Below are 18338 nucleotides of genomic sequence, written 5' to 3'. Positions count from 1 at the left end.
CCACAGTCTTTTATCATTTTCTAAAATAACAATTGCTCATTTTAATGTTGCTAGAGATAATCTTGAGAAGAGGAACTATCTCACATCACTTTAATTTCCATAAAAGGACTTACCTACAGACACTATTTAGTAATATCTGTTGCCAATGATCTAAGATTATATAGTCAAGAATTGTAAAGGCTTACTGTTCTCATTATATCACTGACTATACTTGTGGGTATGTGTCCTCATTACCTGTGTGATCTTGGCCAAGTCATAACATCTGAACTTTAGTTTTCTCACTTGGTAAAATGGGGACAACAGCCATGTCACTGGATCATGAATGGGCTTTATGGAATACATACCCTTTCATCTCTGAAACACACACCTAGTATGTGCCTAATAGAGCCTGAAACCTGGCAGACAGTCAAATATTTGTTGAACAAATATTTAAATCTTCATTATGCAACATAAAGTAGGGATACCAACAGTTGAAATGAACAAAAAAATGAACATTCATTCTGATCATTAAATACTACCTATATCAACTCTGCAGAGGAGTTTCTGATCTGAAATTTGCCACCAATCAGAGTTATGAGTATAGGTAGCAAGTTCAGAACAGAACTCTTTGAAGTTCTTGATCCTACTCTGAGAAGTACAGGATTTACATTATTTATTCTAAACCACAAAGTTACTTTAGATTTAATGGAAGTCAAGCCAGTGCCCACCTTTAAAGGAAATACTTAAAAGAAAATGAGAAAGAAGGAAATGTGCAGTGCCTAGAACATTTGTGTTAGATTTTCTGTGGATGCAATGGAAATGGTAATGGCTTTGAAATAAGAAAATATGAGGTTCAACTCCCAGACCTGCCTCTTACCTGCTATGTGACTAGGCAAATTCCTAAAAGTCCTATTAGCCTTTATTTTCTTGCTGTAAAACTAGATGCTAACAATCTTGCAGTGCTATTGAAGGGATTAGATATCAGGTATTTACTATGCAATGCCTGGAACTAACAAATGGAAGTTTCATATCAAGGGACCCTGGATCCACGAGAATTAAGCTCTTAGAAAAACTCCTTCATATTTCAAATTGCTGAGATCACAGAGTTACTCACAGAGATTCTGGGCTGTCTTTGAATCCAACACCTTTAACTCTTTCACTTTTTTCTTTTGCACAGATTTCTTTTCTTCTCCACCTTCCTGATCCTTCTTGGCTAGCAAGGGAAAGATTAGAGAAGTATGATTAAGGACAAACCACATCTATGTCTACATGAACTACTGTTCCAGCCTAGAGATACTCTTCGCTTCCTCTCTATTAGTAATGGTCTTCCTATTAAATTCCTTCAAAGATAACCTCCTCTTTAGCCACCCACCATTCTATTACTGACTTCCCCCTCCAGCTATAATAAATATATCATTTTCATTTCTTTAATAGTTAGCAATAATACTTTCCCACCCATAGCCTATCTACTTGTAGGGAACAGCAAATTTTCTTTCTGTAAAGGACCAAGTAGTAAATAATTAGGCTTTGCAGACTATGTGATCTGTCTCAACTGCTCAACTCTGCCACTACAGAGTGAAAGCTGTCACAGACAATACATAAACCAATGAGCATGACTATGTTCCAATGAAACTTTACTTACAAAAACAGGTGGTCAGCCTAAGGGCTATAGTTTGCCAACCCCTGTACTAGAGTCTTCCACTGTGTTATCCTTTTGTGCTTATTATTACTTATCTTTCAAGCTCTGTCTTGATTATGAATTCCCTATAAACATTTTCTTGATCCCCAAATGGTTATGATCTCTCTCTGAATCCCCACTGAATGTGATACTTTTTTACAGCAAGTCCTCTCACTGACTTTGTCATAATCACATATAATCTCTCCTCTACAAGATGAGGACTTTGTTATTCCTCTTCGAAAAATCTCATGGCATAAAAATATATTCCTAGTATATAAATATCATGTTGGTACACACACAGAAGGTATAATATACTCCTTCCCTTCTACACTCTTCTCAGATTATCCAAAACCAATGTATTCTTCTCTGATAAATGTAGTCACTCTCTGCTTTGATGAACTAATTTTCGTGGTATCTGTCACTTAGATTTCATTCAACAATTAATAATTCAATGTTCATGACATTTCATATATATCATCTTGATCTTTCTAAATCCTGTGTTACTTTGTAAGTGTGGATACCTTCCCACCCCATTTGGATTTTGAACTTCAAGAGCATGGGCAAAATAATTCTTCACTGTATCACTCCCTCAGCACCTAGCATGACAGTAACATCCTCTCAAAAATGATTTACACTGCCTATTGAGAAGGATTCAGCAGCAAATAGAAAGAGAAACAGGAACTGTTCTGGACAGACAATTGTAAAATATTTTGTCAACTTTTCAGAAAGCCTTATGGGACTATCTCTTTAAGAAGTATCAAGAAAGTGACCAAGCTAGTTGCTTTTGAGGAGAGGAATGGGGTGCTTGACTATGGAAGAGGGAGGAATACTCTTCAACACAAACCCTGTTATACTGGTTGAATTTTAAACCATATGAAAAGTATTACCTGGTATAAATAAATAAGAAAGCGAACAAAAAAGAAAGTTATATGGCAAAAGGTACAAAGAACTATTAATAAAAAAACACATCCTTTGGCCTGAGAGTTCTAACTTGAAGAAGGAAAATGCTAAATAGATGAAGATTAGTTATTTAAATAAAGACTTATTGAGGACCTGCGTGTGCCAGGCTCTGTTCTGGGTACCAGGAATAAAACAAAATAGAAAATAGAAAAATAAAGAAAAACTCCTGCCTTCATGGAACTTATATTCTAATGAAGAGAAGTAGACAATAAACCAGCTAACAGATAAAATAGTATATTAGATGGTCATAAGTGCTATGAAAAGAAAACCAAGTAAGGAAGAGAACTGGGGGATTTGAGGAGGGGACGGATTATAACTTTAGTGGGATGACCAGGGAAGGTCTTAGTGAGAATGTGACATGACAGTAAAGACCTTTTAGAAGGTGAGAAAGCTAAGCAATTCAGGCAGAGAGAACAACAAATGCAAAGGCCTGAGACAGAAGCAGGCCCTGATGTGCTAAAGGAAAAGCAAAAAGGTCATTATTGGTGGAGTAGATGGAATGAGGGGGAGAGCTGGAGCTGAAGTCAGAGAGGCCCTAAAGACAGATCATATAGAAAAATGAAGGGCTTCCCTGGTGGCGCAGTGGTTGAGAGTCCGCCTGCCGATGCAGGGGACACAGGTTCGTGCCCCGGTCCGGGAAGATCCCACATGCCGCGGAGTGGCTGGGCCCGTGACCCATGGCCGCTGAGCCTCCGCGTCCAGAGCCTGTGCTCCACAATGGGAGAGGCCACAACAGTGAGAGGCCCGCGTACCGGAAAAAAAAAAAAAAAAAAAAAAAAAAAGAAAACCATGGGTAGTCAGATAAAAATTTAGACTTAAAACATCCAGACTGTATCACAAAACCTTAGAAGCAGAGGGGCAAAGTACAAGTAAATCTCTCATTTTATATAGATAAAGTGAAAAGATACAGAGTCACTGCTGGTGTTGAAAAATAGAAAAAACAGATTCAACTTTTTGCCTGGCAATAAAATAAAAATAAATGAAAAGTATAAATACAGGAAAGAAAGGGATGAAAATGTCATTTCTGTGGAAGATATAACTATATGTAGAATTCAAGACAACTACTAGAAGTAATGAAGAACTACTAATGAATAATTCAGTAAAGGTGACAGATAAAAGACAAGCATATGGGCTTCCAGTTTCACCAAAATGGAGTAGCCCCATGTGGAGGAAATACTATTATATTTAAAAATTGGGGAAGGTAAAGGGACCTAAATGGAAATACAGTTTCTACACTTCACGTGGACTGGTAAAACACTGATATCGTTAGACTGGGAAAAGTTATGTGTGTATAATGTAATACCTAGAGCAACACCTAAGCAAACTGTATAAAGTGATATACTCAGGCATTATAAATAAATTAAAATGGAATAAAAAATATTCAAAAAAACACACAGAAAAGTAAGAAAAGAGAAAAGGAGGAAGCATACAGAAAACAACACAGTGGCAGACTTAAGCCGTAAAATATCAGTATTTACCTTTAATATAAACGGTCTAAATATACCAACTAACTGAGATTGGCTGTAGTGTAAGTACCTGACTGTTTTTTTTTAAATCGTAATATAAGTACCTGATAATAAGCTTTTGATTGCTGAGGCATCCACTCCAAAGACATCCATCTTGAATAAACATATTGCCAGCTACACAACTAGATAAAGAACCAGGCCACCATCCATGAAGTTCCCCTTTTAGAAAGCCGTGGGTGACCTACATAACTGATCATTAGAGTGACCCTGCTTTTCCTTTTGTGCACTTTAATTCCCGCTCTCATGTTTTAAATTCACCAATAAAGAGTGAACCCATGAGACCCTAGGCACCTCACCCTCAACCCCAATAAAGGAAGAAGCCCAGGGATGACCTAGAGCCCCCTACCCATCTCTCTTCCTGTGACCTCAATGTGTGGCCTGAGACATGTCATGTCAGGACCTGTGAGCAATAAAACCTTGCTTGTTCTCTGATGCTTGTTGCTGAGGTGCATCTTGCAATCCTAATAAGAACCACGAGGGCTGGTCCAGCCACAACACTGGCCCAGGTAAGTGCCCCCAGGCATTCCCAGGCAACAGCATTAGTAGGCTGAGACCTACACAAAATATGGCAGAATGCATTAACAAAAGACCCAACAATATGCCGTCTGTAAGAAACTTTCTTCAAACACAAAGGCTGAATGTAAAAGGCTGAAAACAGATATACCGTGCAAACATTAATTAAAAATAAAAGCAGAGTGGCTATATTCTATCCAGTGAGTAGACTTCAGAGCAAAGAAAATAGCTGGAAACAAGGAGGGACATTACATGATGATTAAAGGATCAATCCACCAGGAAGACATAACAATTCTAAATGTGTATGCACCAAACAACAGAGCCTTAAATATAAGAAACAAAAACTCATAGAGATGAAATGAGGAAACCAGCATAGCCAAGCCACAATAATACTTCAAGGCATTGATACCCTATCTCAGTAATGGGTGGAACTCTATACAAAAAATCAACAAGGATATAGAAGTGAACAGTAAAATCAATCAACAGGGTCTAATTGATATATACATATATAGAACACTTCATCCAACAAGAGCAGAATAAATTTTTTTAAAGTGCTCACTGAATATCCACCAAGAAAAATATCCACCTGGGCCATAAAATAAACCTCAACAAATTTAAAGGATTAAAATCATAGAGCATGTTCTCTGACCATAATGGAATCAAACTGTAAATCAATAACAGAAAGATAACAGGAAAACATCCAAACACTTGGAAACTAAAGAACCACTTCTAAATAATTTGTCAGTCAAAGAGGAAATCTCACAATAAATTTAAAAAATACATTAGAAATGAATGAAAATGAAAGTACAACATATCAAAATATATGGGGCACAGCTGAAGCAATGCTGAGAGGGAAACTGACAGTGCTAAGTTTATATTAGAAAAGAAGAAAGAGCTCAAATCAGTAATCTAATTTCCTACTTCAACAAAGTAGAAAAAGAAGAAAAAAAAGAAACCCAAAGCAAGCAGAAGGAAGGAAATATAAAAGAACAGAAATCAGTAACAATGAAAACAACAGGAAAAAAAAATCAACGACGCAAAAAGCTGGTTTAAAAAATAAATTAATAAAATAGATACACCTCTAGAAATACTGACAAAGATAAAAAGAGAGAAGACCTATCTCTCCAACATCAGGAATGAAACAATATCACTTTAGGTCCTGCAGCCATCAAAAGGATAACAAGGGAATACTACAAACAACTTAGTACTCATAAACTGAACAATTTACCAAAAAATGGACCAATTCCTCAAAACCCACAAACTACTGAAACTCAACCAAGATGAAACAGATAACTTGAGTATTACTGAAATCATTTAAAAAACTGAATTCATAACTAAAAGTCTCCTGAACAGAAAATCTCCTGGCCAAAAGGTTTCACTAGAGAATTCTACCAAACATTTCAAGAAAAATTAATGCCAATCTCCTCCAAAAAATAAAAAAGGAAAAAAAATACTTTCTACTTCATTTTATGAATGCCACCAAATTATCCACTTTAAATGGTTAATTTTATGATAGGTGAATTTCACCTTAATAAAAAAATCTGTAATTTTTAAACATCTGTTTAAGATATTTAAAATCACTAATTAAATCAGTGAAATTTGAATGTGAATTGTATACTAGATAACAGTATTATATCAATGATAAATTTCCTAAATGTGATAATTACACTGTAGTTACGAAAAGGAAAGTCCTTATACTTGGGAAAGGCATGCAGAAGAACTTAGGGGTAAAGGGCCATGAAGTTGGTACTTTATCTCAAACAGTTCAGTTAAAGAAGAAAAAGAGAGAATATTCACAGCAGCATTATTCATAATAGCCAAAACATAGAAACAACCCAATGTCCACCAACTGACAAATGGAAAGACAAAATGTGGTATATCTATACAGTAGAGTAGTATTCGGCCATAAAAAGGAATGAAGTGCTAATACATGCTAAAACATGGGTGAACCTTGCAAACATCAGGATTAGTGAAAAAGTCAGACACAAAAGTGTACATATTGTATGAGTACACTGATACAAGACATCTAGGATAGGCAAATTCAGAGACAGAAAGTAGATCAGTTTGGTTGCCAAGTTGTGGGAAAAAGAAGTGGAGAGTGACTGCTAATGAACTGAGGGTTTCTTTTGTGTGTAATGAGAATGTTCTAGAATTAATTCAGTGGCTGCACCACTTTGTGATATACAAAAGACCATGGAATTGTACACATTAAGGGTGAATTTATCTTAATACATAAATAAACACATACATGCATACAATGAACCACAGGTCTAGATAGAAACCCTAAAACTATTAACCTTCTAAAAGAAATCATATGGAATTCCCTGGTGGTCCAGTGGTTAGGACTTGGTGCTTTCACTGCCATGGCCCAGGTTCAATCCCTGGTCGAGGAACTAAGCTCTTACAAGCTATGCAGCACAGCCAAAAAGAAAAAAAAAGACATCAGAAAAATTTTCACCACTTTGGAGTAGGCAAAGATCTCTCAGAAATAAAAAAGTACAAACCATGTGGTAGGAAGAATCCTAAGTTGGCATCCTGGGATTTTCTTGGAGTTCTAGGAAACTAGGAGTTTCCCTCCTAGTGCACATACCCTGTATAATCCTCTCCCTTGAATGTGAGTGGGCTTGACTTATTCTGGTGAGCCCTTTTTTTTTGGTTTTGTTTTTTTAGTTTGTTTTTGTTTTTTTGCGGTACGTGGGCCTCTCACTGTTGTGGCCTCTCCCGTTGCGGAGCAACAGGCTCTGGACGCGCAGGCTCAGCGGCCATGGCTCACGGGCACAGCCGCTCCGCGGCACGTGGGATCTTCCCGGACCGGGGCACGAACCCGTGTCCCCTGCATCGGCAGGCGGACTCTCAACCACTGCACCACCAGGGAAGCCCTGGTGAGCCCTTTTAAACAAGGGTTTGGAGCTCAGAGACAAGAGAAGTCAGAGAGATTTGAAACTGAAGCAGATGCTCTCTTGTTTTTCTTGAAGAAGCAACCGCCATGTTGTGGAGAAGGCCATGTGGCAGGAAATGGTGGGCAGCCTCCAGGAGCTGAGAACAGCCACTGGCTGATGACCAGCCAGAAAAGAGGAACCTGTGTCCTACAATTATAAGGAACTGGATTCAGCCAAATACCACATGAGCGTGGCAAAGGACACTGAGCTCCAGAAGGCAATGCGGCCCAGCCAGAACCTTGACTTTAGTTTGGTGTGACCATGAGCAGAGGATCTAGCTAACTTGGATTCCAGACCCATGCAAACTGTGAGATAATAAATCTATGTTGTTTTAAACTGCTAAGTTTGTGGTAATTTGTTCACGGCAATAGAAGATAACACAAAACATAAAGAAAAAATTGATAAAGTGGACTCTATAAAAATTTAAAAGTTTTATTCTTCAGAGACACTGTTAAGAAATAAAAAGACAAGCCACACACTGGGAGAAAAATGCCTGCAAAACACATTTTTGATAAAGGACTAGTGTTCAGAACATATAAGAAAAGTCTCATGAGTCAACCATAAGAAAACAAACAACCCAATTTTTTAAAACAGGCAAAAGACATTTGGACACTTCACCGAGAAGATACACAGATGGTACATAAGCACAGAGAAGGATGCTCAACATCATTAAGTCATTAGGAATACGAATAAGAATTTAATTAATTAGGAATTAAAACTATAATGCCCAACCCACTAGAATCACTAAAATGGAAAAACAAAACTGATGATACTAAGTGCTGGTGAGGATGCAAAGCACCTGCAACTCTCGTACATTGATGCTGGAAATGAAAAAAATGGTACAGCTACTTTCGAAAGTAAAGTGAAAACAGTTTGGCAGTTCCTTATACAGTTAAACATACATTTATTGTAACATATGACCCAACAATCCCATTCCTAGGTATCTGTCCAAGAAAAAGAAAAACATGTATGTCCAGACAATATCTTGTATGCAAATGTTTCTATTGGCTTTATTCATAAATGCCCAAAACTGGATTCAACCCAAATGTCCATCAACCGGTGAATGGACACAAGGAAATACTACTCAGCAATAAAAAGGAATGACCACGCATGCAAACAACATGGACAGATCTCAAACACATGATGCTTGGTGAAAGAATCCAGACTTCAAAGACTCCTCAGTGTATGATTCCATTTACATGACATTCCGACATTCCGTAGGGACAAGAAAACATATCAGCCCCTGCCAGGGCCTAGTGGTGAGGAGAGGCGATGGACAAATGGGGAGGAGGAAACTTTAAGAGTGATGAAAATGTTCTCTATCTTTACATGGCTGTATACATTTGTCAAAATTCACAGAAATGTACACATAAAAAGGGTAAATCTTACTGTATGCAAATTATGCCTCAATAAACCTGCCTAAACACACTGTATCTTCAAGGCCAATAAAATGTATTAGTATAAAGCTATAGTAACTCTAAGAGTGATAATGAAAGAAGAACAAATGAAGTTCTTAATAATAAATAATAATAAATAGAAGAGATTCTAGAAATAGATACGAAACACATTTATATGCTAAAGTAAAAACTCAGATTAATTTTAAAAAGTATAGTCTAACACAGGAGTTGGTAAACTTTCTTAAATGACCCGAAAGTAAATATACGATTCTGTGGGCCACACAGTTTCTGTTGGAACTACTCAACTCTGCTGGTATAATATTAAAGAAGTCAGAGCCAATATGTAATCAAATGGGCATGGCCACGTTCCAATAAAACTTTATTAACAAAAATGGGTTGGTCATAGTTTTCTGACTCCTGATCTAATCAATAGTGTTGGAACAACTGGCTCTCCATGTTAAAGGAAAATAGTTAGATCCTAACTTTACACTATTCACAAAAATAAACTCCAGATACATTAAACAGCTAAATGTTAAAAACCAAAATACAGTATTATTTTGAATAAATGAAAACTTTCCTAAGAATAACACAAAATAAAGATGGTATAAAGGAAAAGACAGACTGATTTGAGTACATAAAATTTTTGTTTTTCAGTGTGAAAATCATCATAAAATATATGAAAAGAAATGAAAATTTCCATTTCCAGTATTGGGGGTCAAGTCTCCCATGGAAAAACATCTAAAAATGCTGGTATGGTATTTTAAAAAATCACCTTGAAGCACAGAAGAGCTGAGAAGATGATGAATTGCTCCAGAGAAACAGTGAGCAAAACACTGGAGCATTGTTCCAATATCAGTTTGAGGGCTTTGTGCAGCAAGGGGGTACACAGGAATCAAGATCCAGTTTCTGCCTAATGTGGGGAATCTCATATGAGACTCTCTCCTGTTTAGCTGGGAACCCAAAAGGCTACATCCTCAGAGATAAAAGTGATCACAACAGGCTTGCACTTGGGAGCCCTAGAAAGCCTACACTCTAGGAAGAGGGTGAACCAGAGGTAGATCAAGCCTTTCCAAAACCACAACCAAACCTTGGCATAGCTCACTCCCTGACTGCATGAAGGTGATCAGCCCACACACTTATCTGCCTAGAGAGGAAAACACAATAGGAACAGACTTATGCATGATCCAGACATTGGAGCTTTAAAGTAATGATAGCTAACATGTTCAAGAATATTGAGGGAAAAATAAAAATAGATGAAGATGGAGAAGTTTACCAGAGAACTAGAATTTATTAAAAAAAAAAATGGACGTTCTAGAACTAAATCAAATTAAGAGCTCTATAGATGGGTTTAACTAGAGACAAAATAGAAGTTACTGAATTGCAAGACAGATCAATAAAAAAGATACAAACTACAGGGCTTCCCTGGTGGCGCAGTGGTTGACAGTCCGCCTGCTGATGCAGGGGACACGGGTTCGTGCCCCGGTCCGGGAGGATCCCACATGCTACGGAGCGGCTAGGCCCGTGAGCCATGGCCGCTGAGCCTGCGCGTCTGGAGCCTGTGTTCCGCAACGGGAGAGGCCACAACAGTGAGAGGCCTGTGTACCGCAAAAAAAAAAAAAAGATACAAACTACAGCAGAGGGATAAAAGATGGAAAGTAACAAAAAGAGTGCAAGGGACGTGTGTAATTGGAGGCCCAGAAAGAGAAGAAAAAATTGGACAGAGCAATTAACAATATGGTGCTGTACATGTAAAAACTCATTAAGAAGACAGATCTCATGTTAAGTGTTCTTCCAACAAAAATGAAAATGAAAACAAGGGGACTTCAGAAATCTTTTGGAGGTGATGGATATGTTTACTACCTTGATTGTTGTGATGGTATCACAGGTATATGCATATGTCCAAACTCATCAAAATGTATACATTAAGTATGTGCAATTTTTTGTATATTAAATATACCAGAATAAAGCTGACGGCTGGAGAAGGGGGAGAAATGTGACTTGGAGCATGGGAAAAGTCCCAGGATTTCAGTCTCAAACAGAAGCCTTAGACAGGTACTCAGGGAAAGTAAAATATTAAAAATAACAAAGCAAAAACAAAAAAGCCCCATGACACACACACGTAAAACGGAATGCTAAATGTGATATTCACTGGCACTGAATTTGAAAGCAAAATAAAATGCCAATAATTAAAACAAAACACAAGAAAAACTAGACAGGAGCAGTATTTGAAGAGAAAATATTTGTTCTAAAAGTGATGAAGACTTCAACACACAGAATCAAAAGCTCAGAGAACCCCAAGTATGAATACAAAGAAAACCACACCATAGCACATTATCACAGTAAAACTGCTAAAAGCCAGAGTAAAAAATAAATTCTCAAAGTAGCAGGAGGTGGAACGTATCTTCAAATGAATAACAGTAACACTGACAGTGGAGGGTTTGGTTTGTTTGTTTGTTTCTTAAGGGAAAACAAAAAATATCCTTCAAAAATGTAAGTGATGGGGCTTCCCTGGTGGCGCAGTGGTTGAGAGTCTGCTTTCCGATGCAAGGGACACGGGTTCGTGCCCCGGTCCGGGAGGATCCCACATGCCGCGGAGCGACTGGGCCCGTGAGCCATGGCGCTGAGCCTGCGCGTCCGGAGCCTGTGCTCCGCAACAGGAGAGGCCACAACAGTGAGAGAGAGAAAGGCCCGCGTATCGCAAAAAAAAAAAAGTAAGTGAAATAAAGATATATCCAGACAAAAACAGAGAATTCATTACAAGTAGACCTGAACTAAAATAAATAGTAAAGGGGGTATTTATTTATTCAAGCAGAAAATAAAGTATCCCAAAAGGAAATACAGAAATGCAGGTAGGAAGGAACAACACTAGAAAGGAGTTTTTAAGTGAATACTGATATTATAAAATAAGAGTAAAAATGTTTATAGGGTTTAAAAAATATGTAGAATTAAAATGCATGAAATCCATGACTCAAAAGATGTGTAGTACATAGAGTTAAAATATTGTGAAGTTCTAACATTACCTGGAAGGTGGTAAAAGTTCTAATATTTATTAGGTTGTAATAAGTCAAGCATGCATGTTGTAATTTCTAATGTATACACTAAAAGGATAGTAAAAAAAAAAAACGTGTAACTAAGAATAGGGGAAATGTGAAATAATAAAGTTTTAAATGAATCAGTAAGAAGAACAGAAAAAAAGGATGTAAATTGGAAAAATCAAACAGAAAACAAAGAGCAATTTGGTATATATCAATTCAGGTGGATTAAATACTTTGCAATGAAAAGACTAAGATCATCAGACTGGATTTACAAAACACACACACTAAATATGTACTGCTTACAAGGGACCACCTTAAATAAAGACACAGAAGTCTTAGGACAAAATAGTGGAAGAAAATATACTAACCAAAAGAAAGCTGATGTAGCTGTACTAATATCAGATAAAGATTTTATCTGTAATAATGCTACTGCCTTGAATAGACACATTTCATAGTGATAAAGGGTCAATCCACAAGGAAAATATGATCATTCTAAATCTAAATACATCCAATAATTTAGTTTCAAAATATATAAAGTAAAAATTGAACTAAAAGAAAAGGGTAAATCCATAACTACAGCGGAAGAATTAACACCCTTTGTACAGTAACTAATAAAACAAGCAGACAAAAACTTGGAAGGGATATAGAAAATATGAACACATCTAACAAACTTGACCTAATTGATACATTAGAACAATGCATCCAACAGTGACAAATTACACCTTTTTTTCCATACACACACAGCACATTTACCAAAATTTACCATATGCTGGGCAAACCAACAAATTTCAAAGGATAGAAATCATTCAAAGTATTTTCTCTGATCACACTAGCATTGCATTAAGTTGGAAATCAGTAAAAGGATAACTACAAAGTTCCCAATTATTTGGATCCTGAATAAATATCCAAATAACTCTGGAGTCAGTGAAGAAATCACAAAAGAAATTAGAAAATATTTTGAACAGAATGAAATCAACATATTACATAGAACAGATAGAACTAGTAGAAAACACAAAATAAGATGGTAGATTTAAATCCAAATATTTCAGTAATTATGTTAAGTGCAGACAGACTATATGCTCCACTTAAGACCAACAATGCAGATGATGAAGGTACATTAATATTATCAGTTTTCCAGGCAACAAAAAGCATTACAAAGATAAATAGGGACACACTATAACAATAAAAGTTTTAGTTTGTCAGGAAAATATAAGAATTTTGAGTTTGTATGCACCTGATAACAACACATATTTATGTATTAAGATATATAAAGCACCAAAAAAGGATAAGCTTAATCTAATCATGAGGATACATTAGGCAAATCCATACTGAGGGACATTCTACAAACTAACTGGTCTATACTCTTTAAAAAAATGCCAAGGTATTAAAAGATAAAGACCAAGGAACTACAATGAGGAGTCTGACTCCATTTTTGGTTTAACGGTTGACAGCTGTTAAGCCTCACCTCTCCCACTTCACCTTGTGCCTCACATCTGGGCAAAGGAACACAGAGGCCTCAGTGCTCCCTCCTTGGTGCCAGTGGAGATTCAGACTATGCAAGGTCCTTGTGCAGGAACTCTAAGCCTGACCCTACCCTAAACACAATAAAAACTTAGGCCAGTCTCCTTGTCTTGCCCTTTCAAGCCATTTCAAACCTGCTTGAGAGGACTATTCTCCTCTTCCCAGAGACCTCAATCATTTAAGTTAATAAACCTTTTCATACCCTCTTGGTGTGTGTGGGGCATCATCATTCTTGACATCCAAACCAAATTTTGAGTAGGGGTCCATATGCCTTTGCAGGTGACCATAACAGAAATTATCCCCAATTAAAGAATACTAAGGGACAACTGAATGCAATGCATGATCCAGTATTTTTTCTGCAAAGGATGTCACTGTGACAATTGGCAAAATCTAAAGGTCAGGTTAAATAATATTATTACATTAATGTTAATTTCCTAATTTTGATATGTGGCTATGGATCTACTATTAGCACATGCACACCAAAGGATAAAGAGGCAACTGATCTGTATGCTTCAGAAAAATATAATAACACACACACAGAAGGGTAAGGCAAATGTGGTAAAATGTTAACATCTCAGGAATGTGGTAAAGTATGTGCAGGAAATTTTTTGCTTTATTCTAGCAACTTTTCTGTAAGTCTGAAACTGATATAAAAAATTAAACGAAGAAATATAAAGCAAAAACTGACAGAATTACAATGCTAAATCCACAAAGTGGGATGTTTCAACCATTTCTCTAAGTAACTGATAAAACAAGCAAACAAAAAGTAAAGATACAGAAAATTTAAGCCACACAATTAACAAACAGGACCTAATGGAGATATATACAACACTTCATGCAACTGAAGAACAAATACATGAATTTCAAGTGCACATAGAACATTTATAATATTTAACAATATTCAGAGTCATAAAGGAAAACTCCACAAATTTCTTAAGACTGAAATCACAAGAGCAGTGACCAGTTAGGCCTCCCCTCCTAAAGTATTGATTGTCAGCGCATATTAGCCAGGTGGTGCACTTTAGCTACCTTGGACAATGCTATTAAGTATGCTGGGAAGGGAGGAAGCCCTCTCTGCATGTGGAAGAGCCCATGTTTGGACTAACCTTCTTCTGACGTTGCAACAATAACAACCAGACAACCATGACATGTGGGTGGAGTCCATCAGGTAAAGTGCGCGAAGTAAACTACCTCAAGGTACGAAATCACCTCAGCAATTACTTTCCTTTTTGTTCCCCCCACCTCTTCTCTTTTTTTAAAATCTTTTTTTCTTTGTGGTTTGCTGATTTCATATATAAAAGAAAAGGAAAGCAAAAAGCAAAAACCCCAAAAAAACAAAAAACAAGAGCACTGACCAAAACACAACTAGCTAGAAATTAATAAGACATTTAAAAAAATCCTGAGAACTCACACTGGTAGACAGAATAATGTTTCCCCAAAGATATCCACATCCTAATTCAACTTTACATACAAAAAGTACATTGCAGGTGTGGTAAAGTTGATCTTGAGATGGGAGGATTATTCTGGATTACCTGGTTGATCGATCCCATGTAATTACAAGGATCCTTATAAGGAGGTAGGAGGGTCACAGCAAGACAAGAGACATGATGACAGAAGCAGAGGAGAGAAAGAGAGACAGAGATAGAGATATGAAGATACTATGATGCTAACTTTGAAGATGGAGAAGGGGCCCTAAGCCAAGGAATGCAGGCAGCCTCTAGAAGCTGGAAAAGGCAAGGAAACGGATTCTCCCCTAAAGCCTCCAAAGGAAACACAGCTCTGTCAAAACCTTGATATTAGGACTGTGGACTCCAAATAAATTTATATTCCTGTTAAGTCACTAAATTTGTGGTAATTTGTTATAGCAGCAATAGGAAATTAATACATTCCATATATCTAGAAATAAAGCACTTCTAAATAACCCATGAAAAGAAATTATAATGAAAATCAAAATTTATTGGACTGAATAATAAAAATGCTTCCTGTTATGGACCGAGTTGTGTTCCTCCCAAATTCATATGTTGAAGCCCTAACATGCCCCACGGCCCCCTGTCTGCACCCCCCACCACCTGGTGCTTCAGAATATGGCTGTATTTGGAGACAGGGTCTTTGAAGAGGTGATTAAGTTAAAAGGAGGCTCTTAGGGTGGACCCTGCTCAATCTGACTGGCGTCCCTATAACAAGAAAAATCTGGACAGACAAGGAGACACCAGGAATACAGGCACGTAGGAAAAGATCATGTGAAGACATGGCAAGAAGGCAGCATATGCAGCCCAAGGGAAAACGCCTCAGAAGAAACCAGACCTGCTGACACCTAAATCTATGACTTCTACCCTCCAGACCTGTGAGAAATAAATATCTGCTTTTTAAGCCACCATGTCCGTGGAACACTATGGCAGCCTTAATAAGCTAATACACTGCCTATTAAAACTTAGGGGCTACACCTAAAACAGAAACTTAGTGTCAAACACATATACGGGGAAAAAAAAAAAAGACCCAAAACTAATGAGTTAACTATTCATTTCAAGAAATCAGGAAAAAAAAAAAGAGGAAAAAAAAAACTAGAATTAGAACAGTAAAATAAACTCTAAAGAAAAATTTTAAAAGAAAATACAGGTAAAAGCAGAAATTAATGATCTATAACAGAGATTAACAAAGCCAACAGTTTTTTTTTTTTTTTTTTTTAAGACTCGTAAATTCAGAAAACCTCTGGTGAGACTGATCAGTATTTAAAAATGAGAGAGAGCAATTAGGCATCCAACGTCGGGAACAAGCACCACAAAAAACAAAAGCAAAAACAAAAACAGAAATGAATAAATATGCTTCAGGCATTAAAGTAAATAATTTCATACAAAATATATGTGAGAATCTAGATGAAATGGACAAATTTCTAGAAAAATGTAACTTACCAAAACTGACTCAATAAGAGAAAACCTGATCAGTCCCTATAACTATGAAAGCTATTAAATTGGTAGTCAGTATTTCCTAGGAGACCCAGATGACTTCACCAGCCAATTATTTCAAACAGTCGAGTAAATAATTCCCCTAATTGTATGTAAAAATTCTTCCACAGTACAGAAAATGGAAATATTCCTCAAGTCACACTATGAGGCTAGTATAATCTTAATAGCAAAATGTAAAAGAACAAAAAATCATAGGTTACTTTTACTTATAAGCATAAAATTCTTGAAATACCAACAAACTGAATTAAACGATATAAAATAAAAAGGATAATATATAATGCCCAAATTGGATTTATTTTAGGAATGCAAGATTAGTGTAAGAGAAGCCAATTATTATGCTTCACCACAATTACAGACTGAAGGAGAAAAATTATGTGATAATCTTAACAATACAAAAAAGCATTTGATCAAATTCAGTACCCATTCATGAAAAATACTCTCAGCAAAGTAGGAATACAAGAGAACTTCCTTAATTCGACAGAGTACTTACCAAAAGTTGAAGGCAAAAACCATGCTTAAAGGTAAAATGTTGAAAACTTTGAGATTAGGAGCAAGAGAAGAATATTCATCATTACCACTTCATTCAACAACACTGGCTGGAGGTCTGAGCCAGTGCAGTAAGGCAAGAAAAAAATCTTAAGCATTAGAAAAGAAGAAATAACACTCTCATCTGAAGATACTGATTATCAGTATAAAAAAATCCAAAATAATCTATAAAGAAATTTTAAATATCATATAAAAATATGAAGCACCTAGGAATAAATTTCATAAAAGTTGTGTAAGACCTCTAGGAGAAACAATATAGCTTTTCTGAAAAACATTAAAAATGATAAATAAGTGAATGTAGATTTTAAGATCCATAGATTAAAAGACTTGATAACAAGATACCAATTCTTCCCAGATTGGTTTATAGAGTCAGTAGAATAAAAATTCCAACAGGGTTCTTTTTTTAAGTTGACAAGCTGATTCTAAAATTTATATGGAAATACAAAGAAGAACAGCTAAGACATTCTTGGAAAAGCAGCAAAAGATAGGAGATTAATACACTTTATAACAGTAATAAATCAAGATCGTATGGTACCGGCATTGGGATAGATAAAATGATCAACAAGGAGAGCACAGTCCAGAAAACAGACCCAGGTGTAAAAGAGCACTCGATATAACAGACTGAGCATGTCAGACTTCCCAATAAATGGGACTGGAACTAAGTGTCCGTATGAAAAAAAGCAATTGTACCCATATGCAAATAAATCAACTACAGATTAATTAAAAACCTTAATGTGAATGGAAAAGCTATAGGATTAATTATCTTGATGACTAAAGGATTTCTTAAATAAGCCACAGATGCATTACTCATAAAGGAAAACACTAGTAAATCTAAGCACTTTATATAAAGACACTGTTTATATTGAGACACTGTTAAAAAAAAAAAAAAGTAGGTTTCCCTTGTGGCTCAGTGGTTAAGAATCCGCCTGCCAATGTAGGGGACACAGGTTCAAGCCCTGGTCCAGGAAGATCCCATATGCCGTGGAGCAACTAAGCCCGTGAGCCACAACTACTGAGCCCACGTGCCACAACTACTTAAGCCCACGTGCCTAGAGCCCATGCTTTGCAACGAGAAGCCATCGCCACGAGAAGCCTGCACACCACAATGAAGAGCAGCCCCTGCTTGCCGCAACTAGAGAAAGCCTGCGCGCGCAATGAAGACCAAATACAGCCAAAAATAAATAAATAAATTTATTTAAAAAAGCGAAAAGCCACAAAGTCAGAGAAGGACAAAGGAATTATATCTAGGATATATCAGGAATTCCTTTTGTTTGGCATAGC

General features: G+C 36.7%; 1 protein-coding gene across 2 annotated transcripts in view; it reads right to left on the bottom strand.

Annotated features, from left to right (window-relative positions):
• The window catches only part of DIAPH1 (diaphanous related formin 1), a 97758-nt gene that overhangs the window by 16488 nt on the left and 62932 nt on the right, over positions 1–18338 (bottom strand). For both annotated transcript variants that reach the window (XM_027081788.1, XM_027081789.1), the window contains one exon: positions 1094–1192. In XM_027081788.1, coding sequence (XP_026937589.1) covers positions 1094–1192 — 99 coding nt within the window. The remainder of the gene's footprint in view (positions 1–1093; positions 1193–18338) is intronic.

Source organism: Aethalodelphis obliquidens, unplaced genomic scaffold (assembly GCF_003676395.1).
Source record: "Aethalodelphis obliquidens isolate GAN/ISIS:26980383/991018 unplaced genomic scaffold, ASM367639v1 scaffold45, whole genome shotgun sequence".
In the NCBI taxonomy this organism is placed as follows: Eukaryota; Metazoa; Chordata; class Mammalia; order Artiodactyla; family Delphinidae; genus Aethalodelphis; species Aethalodelphis obliquidens.
This window is presented reverse-complemented; position numbering and strand designations above follow the sequence as displayed.